The sequence below is a fragment of the Orcinus orca genome, chromosome 5 (assembly GCF_937001465.1).
Source record: "Orcinus orca chromosome 5, mOrcOrc1.1, whole genome shotgun sequence".
In the NCBI taxonomy this organism is placed as follows: Eukaryota; Metazoa; Chordata; class Mammalia; order Artiodactyla; family Delphinidae; genus Orcinus; species Orcinus orca.
This window is the reverse complement of record NC_064563.1, coordinates 74,343,710-74,362,601: the sequence shown is the minus strand read 5'-3', so window position 1 is coordinate 74,362,601 and position 18,892 is coordinate 74,343,710. Positions and strand designations below refer to the sequence as shown.

Sequence of the window (18,892 nt, the reverse complement as noted above, 5' to 3'; positions counted from 1 at the left end):
TATGGGGTCAGTGAATGACTCTTTTCCTCATTCCCTCTCCCTAAGAGCCTTCCCATCAGCATTTAAACATACTCAAGCTTCTCCCAACTTAAAAACAAAACAAAACAAAACAGAAACAAATGAAAAAAATCCCTTCTTTTGACCGTGCTTCAAACTTCAGCTACTATTCTACCTCTTTTCTCCCTTTGACGGCAGAACTTCTCAAGCTCATTATGCATCTCTCTTCATTTACTCATCTCCCTCTCATTTCTCATCTATATGGAGCTGGCTTCCTCTCTTATGACTCCTTTCAAAGAGCTCTTGCTAAGGTCACCACTATAATCCTAAGACTCATAGATAGTTGGTTTTTTTTTTTGCGGTACGCGGGCCTCTCACTGTTGTGGCCTCTCCCGTTGCGGAGCACAGGCTCTGGACGCGCAGGCTCAGCGGCCATGGCTCACGGGCCCAGGCGCTCCGCGGCATGTGGGATCCTCCCGGACCGGGGCATGAAACCGTGTCCCCTGCATCGGCAGGCAGACTCCCAACCACTGCGCCACCAGGGAAGCCCTCATAGATAGTTTTAAAATAAAAAAACAGTACTTTTTAAAACTAGCTAGTCTTTTTTCTTAATAGAAGGAGTAATATATGGACATAATAAAAAAAGCTCACAAGAACAAAATAGTGTAAATGAGTAGTAAATACTCCTCCCACCTTAGTTCTTTCAGTGTCTGGGTCTCCTTTTAAGAGGCATCCACTGGGACCAGATGTTCTATATACTTTTAGCACTGTTAAACACATATGCGTTTATTTGTTTTATACAAATGGAAGTATACTATTATATACACTGTTATGCACTTGCATTTTTCACCTAATGTATCTTAAATATCTTTCTGTATCTGCACAAATATATTTTCTCTAAATGTACCATGATTTTAAAACCAGTCTTATACTGATGGATATTTAGGCTGTTTCTAGTCTTTTGCTATTAAAACAATGCTGCAGGGCTTCCCTGGTGGCGCAGTGGTTAAGAATCCGTCTGCCAGTGCAGGGGACACGGGTTTGAGCCCTGGTCCCGGAAGATCCCACATGCCACAGAGCAACTAAGTCTGTGCGCCACAACTACTAAGCCCGTGCGCCACAACTACTGAAGCCCGCGCGCCTAGAGCCCGTGCCCCGCAACAAGAGCAGCCACCACGATGAGAAGCCCGCGCACTGCAACAAAGACCCAATGCAGCCAAAAATAAATAAATAAATTTAAAAAAAAACAAAAAACAATGCTGCATTGAGGATATTTGCATATATATCTTTTCATACATCCACATATATGTGTTTGCAAATATGTATAAATCACAAGTATATATAATTTATATTACATGTAAATGTGTGTATAACATATCTGTATTGATAGAGATATAAATTTTCTATATTTGAAATTGCTTAATCATAAGCTAAATATATTTTTTTACTAGACATTGTCAAATGCCTCTTAAACAAGTAATGCCAATATACACTCCTCCCAAGAGTACATGAGTGTTTATTTTCCTTATTTTTGCCAATATAAATGAAAACAGAATTTCCTAACTATAATAGCATGTTTTCTATTGTGAGTTGAGCACTTGCTCGTGTTTTAAGCTATTTGTATTTCTTTTACTGTGAACCGTATTCATGTCCCTCATTAATTTTTATTGAGTGCTTGGTCTTTTGCTTGCTGATTTCATGATTCCCCTCCCACAGTGTATACTTTCTTCCACAGCGTAGATTTCACTAAACCTCTCAGTTGCATTTGGCACTGTTAACTGCTCCCGAGCTTTCCCTTTGGCTTCAGTGACAACACACTCTCCACCTCTCTAGCTGCTCTTCCATTCTCTTTTTATAGTTCATCCTCCTCTACCTGGCTTTTTAAAAAATGGGTGTCTCATATCAAAACAATATGAAAATGTTCACCACATAAAGGCTCCCTCTTCCTCCACCCCTCCACTTATGCAACCAGTTTTTAGTTTCTTGGGCATTCTTCCAAAAATGTTTTTGGAATATACATCTATTTTGTTTTCCTTTCTTATGTAAGAGGGAGCATAATTACACTATTTCCTACCTAGCTTTACTATTATTATTAATAATACTGTCTTGATGGTCTTTTCATGTGAGTACATTGAGTCTTCATTATTCTTATACTGCATATACTAATGACTTCTAAAGGCATATGCTAATGACTTTCAAATTTATATATGTATTTTAAGTCCAAATGTGTCTTTTGAGTTGAGACACATAGATTCAACAACCTATTTGATTCCATGTCACTTCTTCAGGGAAGATTTCTATTGGTTCATTAGCTATATATGCTCCCAAAACACCTTATTGTTTTCATTTTATTGTTGATTGCAGTGATATATTTATGTGTGTGATTATTTGATTAAATGTATTTACCCAGTAGGTTGTAAATTCCTGATGCTAAGAATCATATCTGTTTTGTTGACCATTCCACCCCAACCTCTCAGCATAAAGGTTGTTCAATAAATGTTGAGTGTATGTATGAATGAATAAAAGAATAAGTTAATAGCAGAACACTCTTTTGCCTTATATGATTCTGTTCATCATTCTTAGGACATATTAATCAGATTTGTAAATGATTTGAAGCTAGGAGATTAAGGGAGAGTCTTAAATGACAAAATCAGAATAAAAAAATGAAAACACTAAATGATTGGGAATTTGTAATCCCCAGGACCATGTAAAAGGTCTTTCACACAATAATTTCTTAATAAATGTGAAATCAAATATAATTGTATTATTATTTTTGTCTCCTCTTATTTATTCACTCTCAATGTCCCGTATATTTCACATATTAAAGCAGCAAATACTATGAGGGAATAACAGGAACAATCAAACTCCTTATGAAGTTAGGTTAGGAACTCTGATATGGGATAACCCCAAACTGAAATAATGCTTGGTTCTTGAAACTATTTAGGTATAAACGTAAATGTTGAATGATCAAAGTTCTTTTGAGTGGACAGAGCATGCTGGGAACTTCCTTTCTATTAAACAACACGTACTTCTTATCACTGGCTGAAGAGCACCACAAGTTGGATGCTTTTTCAGTTGAGTAGGAGGCTACTCAGTCTTGTTTTTAAACAGTACATTCAGTTGGCTCCATCTTTAAAGAAGGCTAACACTTTACTGAATAATATCTGGGACCTATCCTCAAATAGAAAAGGCTTTTTAAAATTTTCTATTCTTCTTTTTCAGCAATCTGTAAAGCTCCACCATTTAGTTGAATCACATAATAGCATTACAGTCTCTGTATGTGAGAAAAAGGGTAAGTCACTTCATTTTAGATCTGTGTGTTGTCCATATGAAATGAGAAAAGGATTTAAATTTGTATTCCTGATTGTTCCTACTACTCTCATCTTCATATGTATCTTTTCCTGTGCATTTACTTAAAGGGGTGGGGAAGTGGAGATGTTTTTCACCTTTTAAAAAAACGTTGAGGTAAAACTGACATACAATAAGCTGAATTCAAGTGTACAATTTGATAGGTTTTGACATGTGTACCTACTTATGAAACTATCACCACAATAAAGGTGACTGTCCATCCCCCCTAAAAGTTGCCTTGTGCCTGTTTGTAATCTTCCCTTTCAATTTCTCACAATTTCATCCCCATCCTCAGGCAACCACTTTGCATGTTTAGAATATTTTATAAATGGTATTGTATAGTATGCATTTTTTTGTCTTTTATAGTATATTTTGGGTTAATTTTTTGGGGATCGAAGTTCATAATAATTTTGAAGTTCATCCATTTTGTTAAGAACATCAATAGTTTATTTCTTTTTATTTCTGAGTGAATTCCATTGTCCAGATAGACCAGTTTGTTCATTCATTCATTTGTTGATGGAAATTTGGGTTATTTCCAGTTAGGGGCTATTACAAATAATGCCACTTGAACATTTGGGTTCAAGTCTTTCTACGGACATACACTTTCATTTCTTATTTTCTAGGGAAAATACCTAACTGTGGAATGGCTGGATCATATGATAAGTAAATATTTAACTTTTAAAGAAACTGTTTTCCAAAGTGGTTGTGCTCTCTTACATTCCCACCAGCAGTGTGTAAGAGCTCCAGTTGCTCCACATTCTTGCCACTGCGTGGTATGGTCAGTCTTTTTAATTTTAGCCATTTTAATAGCTGAGGGGTAGTATCTCGTTGTTTTAATTTGCATTTTCCTGATGACTAATGGCATTGAGCATCTTTTCAAGTGCTTCTTTGCTACTTGTATATCTTCTTTGGTGAGGTATCTGTTTAAATCTTTTCCATATTAGACTGTTTGCTTATTATTAAATTTTGAGTGTTCTTTCTACATTCTGGATACAAGTCCTTTTTCCAACATGATTTGCAAATATTTTATCCCAGTCTGTAACTTATAATGTCTTTTCATTCCCTTCATAGTGTCTTTAAAAGGGCCGGTGTTTTTACTTTTGTTAAAGTCCAGTTTATCAGTTTTTTCTTTTGTGGATCATGTTTTTTGTCATATCTAAGACATCTTTGCCTAATCCAAGGTCATCAAGATTTTCTACGTTGTCTTCTAGAGGTGTTATAGTTTTAAGTTTTACATTTTCGTCTCTGTTGTATTTTGAAGTTTTTTTTCTTTTTCTTTTTTTTTGGATTGAAGTTCATTTTTTGCAAGCAGATATCCAAATGTCCCAATACCATATGTTGAAAAGACTGTCCTCTCTCCACTAAATTGTCTTCGCATCTTTGCCAAAAATCAGTTTCCTGTACATGGGTGGATCTATTTCTGGACTCCTTATCCTATTCATCCTATTCTACTGTTCTATTTGCCTGTCTTTATATCAATGCCGCATAATGTAGCTTTATAATAAGTCTTGAACTAGAATAATGTTAGTCCTCCAGCTTTGTTCTCTTTCAGAATTATTTTAGCAATATTGGGCTCTTTGCATTTCCATATGACTTTTAGAATCAGCCTGTCAATTTCTAGCAAAAGAACATGCTGAAATTTTGATTGGGATTGTGTTGAATCTATAGATCAATTTGTGGAAAACTGACCTGTTAACAATTTTGGGTCTTGTGACCTGCAGACATGGTGTATCTGTATTTATTTGTCTTTGATTTCTCTCAGCAGTGTTTTGTAGTTTTCATTGTACAGTTTTTCACTCTTTCTCAGATTTATTTTTAAATATTTCATATTTTGATGCTATTTAAATGATATTTTAAATGTAAATGTCCCATTGTTCATTTGCTAGTAGTTCCCTCATATGCATGTGCTGATTACTAGTCTGCTGAATACTAAAAGGGGACCTCTGTGGGCCTTTGGGGCTCTCCCTCCGGGCAATTACTTTCTCTCCAGTACTCTGTTCTGTGAACTCAAGATGCCTTAATCTCCATAGACTTTTATCTCTGTTCCAAACTAAGAGTCTTCTGGACTTTGTCTGGGTTCCGCCTCCTTCATAGTGGCCTGGAAACCCTCTACAGGCAGTAAGCTGCAGGTCATCTTCATTTGTTTCCCATTTCTTTTGTTGCTTATATTTAGTGTCTAAAACCATTGTTTCATACATTTTGTATGACTTTTGGTTGTTTCATGTGGGAAGATAAATTTGCTCCTTTTTGCTATATCTTTGCTAGAAGTGAATTTTTACCTTTTAAAAATGTCCTGAAATGTAAAGTTACATAAAAATGTAACTTTTTATGATGAAACATTTTACATATAATAGTGGAGAGAATACAATAATGAAACCCTATGTACCTATCACCCAGACTCAATTATTATCAAGTCACTGAATGTGTTTTCATCAGTTCTACTTCCTCCCTCACCCTGGATTATTTTTAAACTATTTCAGATATCATATAATTTCATTTGAAAACATTTCAGTATAGGTCTAAAATATAAAGACTCCTTTTTAATTCCTTTATCACAGCTTTAAAAAAAACATAAGAGTGAGGGCAGTGAAGTAGGAGGAACAAGAGAGATTTCTGAAATGGTGTTTAAAAAAAACAAAAACATAATTTAAAAAATCATCAGTTCTACAGGCAGTATTCAAATTTCCACCAATTGAATCACAAGTGTGTGTATATACTTATGATATATATGATATACAATATATATTTATTATATATAATATATATTTTCAAATCAGGATCCAAATAAAGTCCATATACTGCAATTGGTTAAGTTTCAAGTTTATTTTAATCCACACTTTCCCTCCTCCACATCCTATTTTTTTCCTTGAAAATTTTTTGTTGAAGAAAGTAAGTGGCTCATCCTCTGGTTTCCACGGTTTTGAGTGTATTGATTGCATACTCATGGAATAATTTAACATGATTTTCTGCTCCTTGTACTTCCTATAAATTGGTGGTTAGATCTGAGGCTTGAGTTTTTGGCAAGAGTACTTCATAATTGGTATTGTGTATTTCTAATAGGAGGTACATAATATTTGTCTTTTTCTTGTGATATTAACAGACATAAATCTTCATGACCCAGATTTATTATTTCATTGAGTTTAGAATATATTCCATCTTCATACATTAAGTGGAATATTTCCATAAAGAGAGACACGCTTCTTCAACCATTTCATTGCCCTGAGATTCAGTTTGTTTCAGGATAAATATATGACTATTTCTCCTTATTTACCAGCTTTCAAAATAATGGGTTGATCTTTTAGCATTTTCCAAAGGCTTTAAAAAAAATTTTAGTGTCATTATACATGTATAATTTTAACATGGTTGGGATATTTTCATCCGCTGCAGGTTTTATTCTTGTTGTTCAAGATGCCCATCTTTGGCCTTTCAGACTTTTTCATGCTGACTCTCGAATTCATTTGACATGACCCCAGTAATCTTTGAAAATTGTATTGCTTTCTGGTATGATAAGCTATTCCAAGTTCATCTTGGACAATTCCTGCTCCAAACCTGGACACATCCAATTTTCCAAAGACCTCTTACATATGGTACTTAGAGACATCAGTCAGAGTGTTAGGAATGCTCATTTCTGTGGTGTTAGTCATTGTTTCCAGGCCTTTTCAGAAGACATACCTAGAAAATAATATTCTAAAGATAAATGTGAATTATGAGCTCATACTGACATTTCCAGATTAAGTTTAGAACTAAGGGTTTTTAACTTAACTTTGTTGATTGTCCTTCTAGTTCTCCTTTCTCCATACCAAAAGTCCTGATTTTCAATTACAGCAACAAATTACTCATTTGCTTTATCCCATTACACATAGTAATCTCAGAGTAACAAACCAACACACCCAGCAACAATATGATTCCTAAAAACAATTTAAGAATTTTCTTAAAGTTCTTTTTTTCTCCTGTTTGTGATACACCATGAGGAAGGTACAAATTATACTTGAAAATATATGTTTTAAAGTCACTGAAAATAATTCTTCTCTGTATGGTTATGCCAACAACAGTTATGTTCACAACTAGGTGAACAACAGGTTCACCTCATTTATTCTGTTTTAGCCTTTTAATGTTAGCTTTTCAAATTTATTTTTGTGTTAGTTTGTGTAGTTACTATATAAAATACCTATATGATTTGAAAGTTAAATCCATAAAACAAAAGACATTCAGGGGAGTCAATTTCCTAACCTTCCTTCTGTGCCTGTGTACTCATACTCTCAATAGTAATCATTTAAAAAAATTTTTACATTCAAAAATACAAATTATAGATAATATTCATAGTGACATAGTATATATACAGAATAGAATATATACATATACTGCTGCTTTTTAGCTTGCAGGGGTGTATCCTACACATTTAACTTATATTTCCTGGTGTGTAGGCTACATACTTAATGATGTTTCCCAGGGACCCTTTCAGAGCAGTATATATAGATATTCTTCATTCATATTTCAGCTGTGTAATACTCTCTTGTATGGAGGAACCATTGTTTATTCAGTAAGTTCTCTGTTGAAGGATTCTTTCCCAGCCTTTTACTATAACGAATAATGCTGTAATAAAAAGCCTTGTGCATTTATCTTTCCATATTTTTCCAGTCTACCTCTGACATAGATTTTGAGAAGTAAAATTGCTGAGTTAAATAATAAATGCATATGTATTTTTGATGGAGAGATATTGCCAAATTTCTTTCCATAGAAAAGGTACCAGTTTTCATTCGTACCAGAAATGTGTGAAAGTACCTGTTTCCTCATAATCTTGCCAACAGAATATACTGACAAACTTTTAGATTTTTCTAATCAGATAGGTGAGCAATGCTATTTCATGTATGGTTCTCTCTGTCTTTTTCTTTCTTTCTTTTCTTTTTCCCTATGAAGTAATTTACAACATACAGAAAAGCCACAAGAGTAGATCAAATAACTTTTTTCTTGAACCATTTGAGAATAAGTGGCTCCATGACTCCCACATGCTTTAGTGTATATTTCTCAAAGATACGAGCATTCTTCTATGTAACAACAATTCAAACATTAATATCAGATGGTTAATATTGATATTAGTACCAAAGAATGCTCAGTCCCATTCCAATTCTGTAATTGTCTTAATAATGTTCTTTATAAGAAAGGACCCAAGATCACCGAATACTGTTGTTTGCCATATCTTTTTAATCTTTCTTTGACTTTCACGACCTTGACTCTTCCCACTTTGGTTATTTTGTAGAATGTCCCTCAACGTGGATTTGCCTGATATTCCCTTACAGTTAAATTCAGCTTATGCTATTTTGGCTGGAATATTACAAAAGTGATGCCATGTTCTCTTAGGTGGTACATAATTTAAACTTGTCCTATTACTGGTGATGTTAACTTGGACTACTTAATTAAATGGTGTCTGTCAGGTTTCTGTATTGTACAGTTACTTTTTTCTCTTTCTAATTAATAGTTATTTTGTTGACATATACTTTGAGACTTTATAAATAAACAACCCTCATCAAATTTTCACCCCCTAGTTTTAGTATCCATTGATGTTTCTTGGCTAGATTAATTATTGCTTTGATAATGGCCAAATGGTGATTTTCTTTCCTTCTATGATAATTAATTGTCAATTTACTGTAAGAAAAAGCTATCTTTTCTCCTCACTTATTTATTCATTTACTTATGTCATTATGGACTAATGAACTCCTGTTTTATTTGATGGCTTATTGTTCATTATTATTATTCATTACTTTGATGCTCAAATTATTACAGATTTAGGCAGCGAGAGCTCTGTAAGTTGGCTTTGATATCTTCTTGATCTGACCCCATTGCTCTCTGAGCACTTCCCTACTTAGTGGCATAGCAGGACATTCTACCTTATATTATTTGTACTTTTCTTGGCCCAGCGTTGTAATCAGCCATTTCTTTAAAGAACCCTAGTTCTTTTTTGAAGGGAAATGAAATTTCGACACCAAAATTTGGGCACGAGGTGTGCACATCATTAGTGGGTTTTCACTGCTCTCAGCCCTCTCAGAGAACAGAATTAGAGCATGTACATATAAAAAAAGACAAGCAAATACATATGCATGTATTCTTATATACATACACATTCACATCTATATTATTTCTCTATTGAAAACCATCAGTTTACACTCTTGTCTCCAATTCTAGTCCAATACCACAGAGTTCATTCTGCTTTTATTTCTATTTCTATTTGTAACTTCCTTTCTTCAGTGAGAAACCTGGCTCTCATTAGCCTCATTATATCTAGTTATTGTATCAATCCTGCCTTTCTCACCCTGCTTGGACTCCAATATCTCACACCAGGCCACTGCCACCATGGGGGTCCTGTCTCCCTCTGACACTCTGCACCAGGCCATGTAATCACCCATTCATCCATTTTAGGGTCCACCATGTGGTAGGTGCTGTCACCCCCATCCCCACTTCACCCAGCCCCCTGCATGGATGTCTGTCTTGCTTAACCCCCTATAGCTTTGGGCTTTGGGAATGAATAAGGAAGATAAGAAGTAAAGGAAGACTGGAAAGAAGGACAGAAGGCAGAAAGGAAGGACAGATTTTTCAATTTTCTTATTATGAGTAAGAATGAATATCTTTTCAAATGTTTAACACCTGTCACTTGTAGTGTGTGTGTGTGTGTGTGTGTGTGTGTGTGTGAACTATATGTTAACATCTCCAGCAATTTTGCTATACAGTCATTTGCTATAGTCTCTTTTTTCTCAAACTCTTTGTTTATTAGGAATATTAATCTTTTGTCTGTAATGTAAGTTTCAAACATGTTCTCTGAATTTGTCATTAGTTTTTTCTCTGCCTATTTATTTTTTTTGCCACACAAAGGTTTTTGTTTTATGTAATATAATGTATTACTCTTTTTTCTTACAGTTTGCAAATTTCAAATCAATGTTGAGGAATGGCTTCCTTTTTATATATGCCCTGGTTGCTTTTTCATTGATTTCCAATTTAGGTAGATGTTGGACTGTGTTTTTGTGGGAAAAAACCTGACTCAACTCTGTCTCCTCACACTTTCAGCTGGAGTCCAGGAGCTGGAATCACGCTTCCTGGTACCTGGAGATCTATTAATTTTGACGGGGAACAAAGTGCAAATGCCATGTGATGCCATCCTGATAGATGGAAGCTGTGTGGTAGATGAAGGCATGCTGACAGGTATGGTTCTACCTCCTAGCTTACAGCCTCTGCTGGTTCTCCCAGGTTTTTCCTGAATGATAATGGCAAAGCATGGAGTTGCTATGGGACCTTCCTATCCCCACAAATCTTATTAACAGTCCTGCACTGGATAGATCTGAGAGTTCAAATTAAAGCTGCTTTCTAGTACTAGGTTAGATATTACAACCCTGTCATTTTACCTTTAAAGATTTTAGAGGTCGTTAGCTGTTTCAGAATCATCTGTGACTTTTATGTTTAGTATTTTTCTATAAAATACATCTTCAGAAAAACACGGAGGTTTGAAAACCATTAATGAAATCCTGAAACACCTCCTCCACAACCCTGCCCCACCCTGGTCAAGGCCAGGCTCTTCCTAGCTTGGTTTGAAAATGTTGATAAGTGGTTGAGGCAGGATTTGCCAAATCTGCTAACTTCAGAATACACGCTGGATATTTTGGACTAACTGTGTTTCATTTTTAAATCGCATGCTGGAGCTGGGAGGGACGTCATATCATGGGTATGGAAGCTGAGTTTCAGAGAGAAGTGACTTCTCAAGGTCACAGTGCTTTGAGTTCTTACTCACATATGCACTTATGAGAAGATGCTGTGCCTACCTTTCTGTAAGCTAAAGAATCATAAAGCCTTTTTCAGAGATGGAATTGGAGGCTATAAATACGTATTGATGTACAGTACTGTGGTTCCCATTAAAGTCCAAATCGAGTCTATTTCTCCTGGCAGACCAGGAAGGCATTAAATGCAGACAAGAGTACACAGCTCCCTCCTATGTGAACTTACAAAACAAAACAAAACAAAACAGGTGTGACAGGTCAGGTTCCTTTCTCTAGGGAATCCATAGACATAAAAATCCTTTCGTGCTGGGACTTTTACAAAGCCAAGTGCAATTTTCCTAATGAAAGTGGCCCTAGTATACTGGAACATATCCCTGATCTTATACTGTCCTTTCTACAAATGGAGGTGGAGGGCTTCAATAAGCTTTATTCTCTAAGCTTTATTCTTTATTTGGTTACTTTCACAACTCATTCACCACCTTGTATTGCCACTTAACCCACTGAAATCTGCCCCTCCCAGTGTGCTGACAAGGGTCACAAATGTCCCAATTGGCAAATCCAATGGATTCTTTAAATTTCACGTCTTATTGGCCTATCTGCTGCATTTAACCATTCTGACCATCTCTTCCTTCTGAAAACACTCTTCTAACTTTCCAAGTCAGTGCTGACTCTCCAAGTTCTACCACCGACAATACCATTCAGCTTCCTACACTTCTCCTCTTCCTCCACCTCTTTGATTTTTGATGTTGTTCAGGGGTCCTGGACCTTTCCTTTTCTAACCTTTCACTCGAACCCTAAGTAATCTTGTCTTTTCCTGTGGCTTTAATTATTGTTTATAAGGTGACGACCTGTGACTAAATATCTCTGGTCAAGGCCTCTCCCCTGAGCTCCAGACCCAAATAAATATCTAACTGCCTACAAAGCATCTCGACATGGTCATTCCACAAGGCATCTCCAAATCAGGGACCGAAAGGCAATTCCTTCCTCCTTCCTCCTATAATCCCTGTGTTGATGATTAATGCTACCCTCTGCTCTTTCTTCCAAGTCAGAAACCAGGAAGCCGTTTAGAATTCCTCTGTCCCTATGATCTGCCAATATAAAAATCTCCCCAAGTTTTGTAGCTGCTCAATTTCTTATTTCTCAAAACCAGTGCCTCTTTTCTACTCCTACTGCCAGTTGCCATAGTTCAGACCTTGTCCTCTTTAAGCAGGACTCTTGTGATTTTTTTCTCAACTGGATATCCAGCCTCCAACCTCATCAGACATCAATTCATTCCCTGTACTGCAGACAGAGTACACTCTCTTTGTACGTAAATGTCATAGTACTCTCCTGAATCAAACAGCTAAATATCTCCCTATTTCCCTCCTGCCACCAATGCCTATAGAAAAACATTTAAACACTTAAGTATGTGCATGCAGGGCCTTCCACGCTTTGGCTCCTACATAGCTCTCATGGCCTCTCATTCCCTAGACCCCACAACTTGCTATTCCCTAAATCTTTATTTCCAGTCTATTTCAGCATCTCTGTTTCATTTTACAATACTCATAGTATTTATAATATGACATTATACTTATTTGTTTCCATGGCTGTCTCCCCCTCTGGACTACAAACCTCTTAACAAGAACTATGCTTCTCCTTGTATCCCCTATACCAAGGGTTGTTCCTGCCACGTGGCAGCCTCCAAAAAATGCCTGCTGTGTGATGAGTTAGTATTTGCATATTTAAGTGAGTGAAGGCCTCCCACCTCACAAAATGAGATGCTTGTTTTCTGTAGGAGAAAGCATTCCGGTCACTAAAACTCCATTACCTAAGATGGATAGCTCTGTGCCCTGGAAAACGCAGAGTGAAGCGGATTACAAACGGCATGTCCTCTTCTGTGGAACAGAGGTTATCCAGGCCAGGGGGGCTTGCTCTGGCACCGTGAAAGCAGTAGTACTGCAGACAGGTTAGTTAGCATCTCCTTCATTTTACTATTTTGATGAAATATTTTTGCTCAATTTGTCTAGTGCCTTAAATGAATTAGGTAAGGAGCAGTCTTTAGATGACAGACCCCATATATGTAAATATAGATATTTAAAACGTGAATTGAGCTATGGCCTATACCTTTTAGTAAAAATAATAATATTGATGACAACAATTATTATTCATATGCTTTGTAATTTATAAACTATTTCCACATATCAAATTATCAGAACAAAGATGCCTGTCCTCATTTTGTACAGGAATAGGCTGGGGCCTGCACAATTCAAGTGAAGTTTAAAAAGGATCACACAGCCGCTCACTGACAGAGCTGGACCTAGAGCTTAGGTATTCTAACCCAGAGAACAAATCTCAACTTCTTTCCAGGCAGGACTAGAAACTGAAAACTTGATGATGAAAAGTATTAGAAATTGAATCCATCTGTATTTGCTGGGCCATTTAATTTAAATTCGGGTGTTCTGTGCATGTGTGTGTGTGTGTGTGTGTGTGTGCGCGCGCGCATGTCCATGCACACTTACAAATCCTTTCCTTAAAATGAAGCTGTATTTGGAAAAGCTGTGCTCTGCCCCCATACGGTGCTTTCCTATCTCTGGGATGCATTGAAATTAAAAGTATAAGGAAGGAAAGCCAGAGAGGAATAGGCTCTGAAAGAGCTAAGGTATATCCATTCTAGCACTTAGGTATTTGGCCAATTATCCTTGAATTGCATTTGGGCTTAAGCACTGTTTAAGTATCTCTAGAGAAAACAAAGGCTGTGTTGAGGATTAGAAGAGCACTAACAGTAGTATTTGTCATCCTGAGAGTATGAGGTGTGTGTTTGCTGCTTCAGGATTCAACACTGCAAAGGGGGACCTCGTGAGATCTATTCTGTACCCGAAGCCGATGAACTTTAAGCTCTACAGGGATGCCATCAGGTTCCTCCTGTGCCTCGTAGGGACAGCCACCATTGGGATGATCTATACTTTGTGCGTCTATGTGCTCAGTGGGGTAAACAGCTTTTGTTCTTTTACTACATGCGCATGTACACTCATCTGTAATTTATACTCTCCATGTTGACCTTAATATAAGTCGCAGTTTTCAAACCTGGGAAAGCAAAGCCAAACTCTGAAACCTGCTTATATACTCCCAGATTCCCAATATAAGCAATTGATCACCAAGTTCCGTAATAGCCATCAGATCTAGTGGGATAAAACAGTTTGTTTATTGAGATATCAACATGCCTCTACTCTTGGACTTTTCCTTACACTGTTTTTCATCTTCAATCTGAGGATGTTTATTCCAATAGTGTAGTATTTTATAGCTGTTAAACGAGGAATTTAAAATAAAACCCAGTGTTGGTGAGATCATGACAAACTGGTACATTGTTCTCCGCTGGTAGTAGTATGAACTGTTGCAAGCTTTTTCATTGCACTTTGGCAAAATCTATTGAGAGCCCTAAACATGTTCATACCCTTTAAACCACGTTTGACCCACTCACATCATTTCTAGGAATTTGACCTAAAGAAGTAAACAAAAAGGAAGAAAAAAGTCATATGCATAAAAGTGTTCACGGTTGATTTATCTGTAATAGCTAAAGAGGGACTTTATCTTCCCAGGAACCTCCGGAGGAGGTGGTGAAGAAAGCCCTTGATGTCATCACAATTGCGGTTCCTCCCGCTCTACCTGCTGCCCTGACCACAGGCATTATCTATGCCCAGCGGAGGCTGAAGAAGAGAGGCATCTTTTGTATTAGCCCCCAGAGGATTAATGTATGTGGACAATTAAACCTTGTCTGCTTTGACAAGGTATGTGTGTTTCATTCTTATCCTCAGTGACATTTTTATTATCATTGTCATCATGCACAGGTACTTTACACTCTTGTGAGGCAGGAAACATTAGATGTGGGTACTGGGTACCTGACTTCCTTTTGTCTCTGGTTGGATGTGTGATCTAGGACAGATACATCTCTTGAGCTCTCAGATTCTAGGGTTTAGAGAAGGAAGAGTAGAGACGGAATAGGTGAATATTTTAAGGTTCTTCCACCTCTAATATTCTATGAAACACAATGAATTAAAATAGCATTCTGTCCCTCTGTAGTCAATACCCTCATGCAAAGAACAAAATTTAAGACTTTTATTACCGTTACTACTGTATCCCTAATGCTAGGACCGTTACCTGGCACACAGTCAGTGCTCAGTAAATATTCATTGAATTAATGAATGAATAAAAAAGGAAGAGTTTATTTAGCTGTGTCTTACTATGAGACTTGGTTAAAATAAATCCCCAGTCAATCCCTTACTATATTTTCCCATCTGCAGTGTATTGCTTAAAATAATCCTTGATCCCATGCCAGTTACTCCCAATCAGCCTCTTATTCTACCTTCTCCTGAATATATTCTTTTTGTCTATATACACGTGTGCTGGCGTGAAGGTAAGAGCTGTAAGAGGGTAAGATGGAAATGAAGGGCTGTTTTGTGCCTGGGTCTTAATTTATAAAGGTGACTAAGTGACCACAGGCAGAGGTCGATGCCATTGAAAGAAAAGTTTAATGTTACTCACAGTTCCCCTAGACAGAAGCGTCTCACCAGGCAAGGCCCCAGGAGGAATGCCAGATTTTGATCACGAAGCAAAGCAGGAGTGAGGGGAATGCTTGGGTTATGGCCTTTATAGGAGTTTCTGCAGGAAGGGCAAGACAGAGCAGGGTACACAGCTGACAATTGGCTAGTGTGAATGATTTTGGTGGGCTTTGGGCTATAGGAATGGTCTTTAGTTGTCTTGTAGCTGGCGCTGGGTTGATTAAGTCAGAGAGACTGTTTCCTGGGGAATCTGGTCAGATAGAGAAGGTATGACTCCTTTACTGGTTAGTTTGCATATCAAAGACATGCTGTTGGCCGAGACCTTGGTTATCTCTAAGAATTGGCTAGCCCCAAGGAGGCAGTCTGTCCGTCAGAAAGGTTTCTTAAGTTAAACTTTTGGTGGTGGGCACACTGTATGGTATACAGAAGTAGAACTATAATGCTGTGCACACAAAACTTATATAATTTTAGTTATAACATATAATGTAAACCACCGTTTTCACAATTAAAAATAGATTTAAAAGAGAGAGAGATTTTGTAACATGTCAAATATCATAATATACAGAAAATTCGAAAAGATATAAAACCCGAGGACATTGTAGGCAGGCGAATGTGGGCAAGGAGTCAGGAGAGCAATAGAGTGTGATTTTGATCAGAGCAGAACATTAGTAACAGGAGAGGGTGTTGTAGACTTCAAATGTATGGCTAAGAAATTTTTACATACTCTTTAGGCAGTGGGGAGCCATTGAAGGTGTTTTCTCTTCTTTTTTTATTGTTGCCTTCCATTTTCTTAATTTATTTTTTATTGTGGCAAAAGATGCATAACATAAAATTTACCATTTTAACCATTTTTATGTGGCTTTAAGTGTATTCACATTTCTGTGCAACCATCACCACTATCCATCTCCAGAGCTTCTTCCCTCTTCCCAAACGGAAACTCAGTACCCATTAAACTGTACAGTGAAGGTTTTTGAAAGCAGAGAATTAATGGGATCAGAGCTGTATTTTATAATTACTTGTAATTACTTTATAATTACTTGTATTTTATAATTACTTGAATATCAGAGAGATCTACCAAGAACAGAAGGTTAATATGGCTGTTGCCACCATCTCAATGTTATTTCGTGATCAAACTAGCATCATAAGAAAAGATGTTCTGGTTCTAGGATCATGTTATCCTTGGACTTGGAAAACAAAACAGGGGGTGGGAAAGATAACTGTGATATGAATTTGAATAAAAAATTAAGTAATAATTATGAGCAATTATCATTATTCTCAGCTCTTACTCTATGCCAGACATTAAGTTAAGCACTTTGTAGTATCTCATTTAATTTTTAAAACAACCCTATATGATTATGACCATGTTACTGATAAGGGCTCTGATGTTTAGGGGGATTAAATAATTGGCCCAGGTCGCACAGCTGGTGTTTTAGCCCAGTCCAAGCTCTTCATCACCGCACTGAGAGAAATACCAACAAACCCCTTTTTACCAAATAGATGTCAAATAGCAAACTATAATATTTCTTTAGAACAATGAAAAATTCTACTTCCATTACTTGTTTCTGATGACATACTTTTAACTTTTGCTATAAGTGCTGGGACTCACCCATTTTTAAAAAATTGTATTGCAGTATAGTTGATTTACAATGTTGTGTTTAGTTTCTGCTGCACAGCAAAGTGACTCAGCTATACATATATATATTCTTTTCCTTATTCTTTTCCATTATGGTTTATCACAGGATACTGAATATATTTCCCTGTGCTATACAGTAGGACCCTGTTTTTTATCCATCCTGTATATAATAGTTTGCATCTGTTAATCCCAAACTCCCAATCCATCCCTCCGTCACTGCCCCCATCCTTGGCAACCACGAGGCTGTTCTCTTTATCTGTGGAGACTCACCCATTTTATAGCTCTTAAAAGCAGGCTTACCAAGGACTCTCCCATCCATTCAGTCTTCTGTTAAGTTCTCGAAACAAGCCTCTGAAATATGTAAGGCAGGTACCGTTTTCTTCCCTTTATTGCTGAGAACACTAAAGTTCAAAGAGATTAAGTGCCAGCTTGTCACACAACTGCTGTGAGTTCATCAAATCTTCCACCCAGGACTCCAGATACCCACCTTATTGTGTCCTTCCTTGAAGAGCTGATCTTGATCATGTGTTGTGACATATATTTTCCTGTTAAAACATAGCTTATCAGTGTCACTGTGGGGCTGCTGCATCTTCAGAGTCAACCGAGCTCTTGTTTCTGTTTAGACAGGTACCTTAACAAGGGATGGCTTGGATCTCTGGGGAGTCGTGCCTTGTGATAGGAGTGGGTGAGTACTTGGGACCAAATGCATTGTCATTTCTCTTTTCCCAAAACTCTTTGTTTTTCTTCCTGAATACTAATAATGGAAAGATTTTGGCACTGGCTTTGGTGAGCAGTAGTTGCCAGAGTATCTTCATTTAATTTCTCTTCTTGACTACTTCCAAAACTCACTAAAACGTGCATATTTCCTGCACCCCAGTCCCAGCCCCGGGACACTCACAGAACCCAGGAGATGAAGGGCAAGTTTTGACACTGCATTTAAATCTTTGCTAAAATGTGATTTGCTGTCAGCATATTAGTTCAGGGCCAGTGTGTGTCATTTGGACAGTACCAAGACACTCCTTCAAGGAGGTAACATTTCTTGTACAAACTGAAGCTTTTCCATGTGCTAGGAGGAACACTGCCCTGACTTGTAGACACTGAATTTCAGAACGAGGAAAATCTGTGGAACCACAGCTAGTGTACTTCATTTTCCTTGGTATTCTAGTTCTGGCAACACTACTTTCTGGCTGCCAGAAACTCCTCTTTTCTGGCCAGAATGGACTCCGTTTTGGCAGTTTACAACTTAACGTGGTAAAGATTTCCATGTCCCTCTGCTGGGGCTCTCTTGTTTGAGTCTGCTTCTCTGCCTGCTTTTTCTCCCCACTGCAACTTCCAGCCTTATCAGAACACGAACATATGACAAATTCAGGTTTTGAGGGTTTTTTTTTTTTTTTAATTGAGGTATAGGTGATTTCAGGTTTTTTTTAATTAATTTTTTTGTCTTTTTTTTTTTTGCTTTTGAATTTCATTTTATTTATTTTTTTATACATTAGGTCCTTATTAGTCATCCATTTTATACACATCAGTATATGCATGTCAATCCCAATCGCCCAATTCATCACACCACCACCCCACCCCCTGCCACTTTCCCCCCTTGGTGTCCATACGTTTGTTCTCTG

General features: G+C 37.1%; 1 protein-coding gene across 6 annotated transcripts in view; it reads left to right on the top strand.

The window, feature by feature from the left end:
• ATP13A4 (ATPase 13A4) overlaps positions 1-18,892 on the top strand; it is a 154,979-nt gene that overhangs the window by 82,775 nt on the left and 53,312 nt on the right. For all 6 annotated transcript variants that reach the window (XM_049710463.1, XM_049710466.1, XM_049710465.1 and 3 more), the window contains 6 exons: positions 3,220-3,289; positions 10,402-10,536; positions 12,880-13,050; positions 13,915-14,072; positions 14,681-14,869; positions 17,897-17,958. In XM_049710463.1, the coding sequence (XP_049566420.1) occupies positions 3,220-3,289; positions 10,402-10,536; positions 12,880-13,050; positions 13,915-14,072; positions 14,681-14,869; positions 17,897-17,958 (785 nt within the window). The remainder of the gene's footprint in view (positions 1-3,219; positions 3,290-10,401; positions 10,537-12,879; positions 13,051-13,914; positions 14,073-14,680; positions 14,870-17,896; positions 17,959-18,892) is intronic.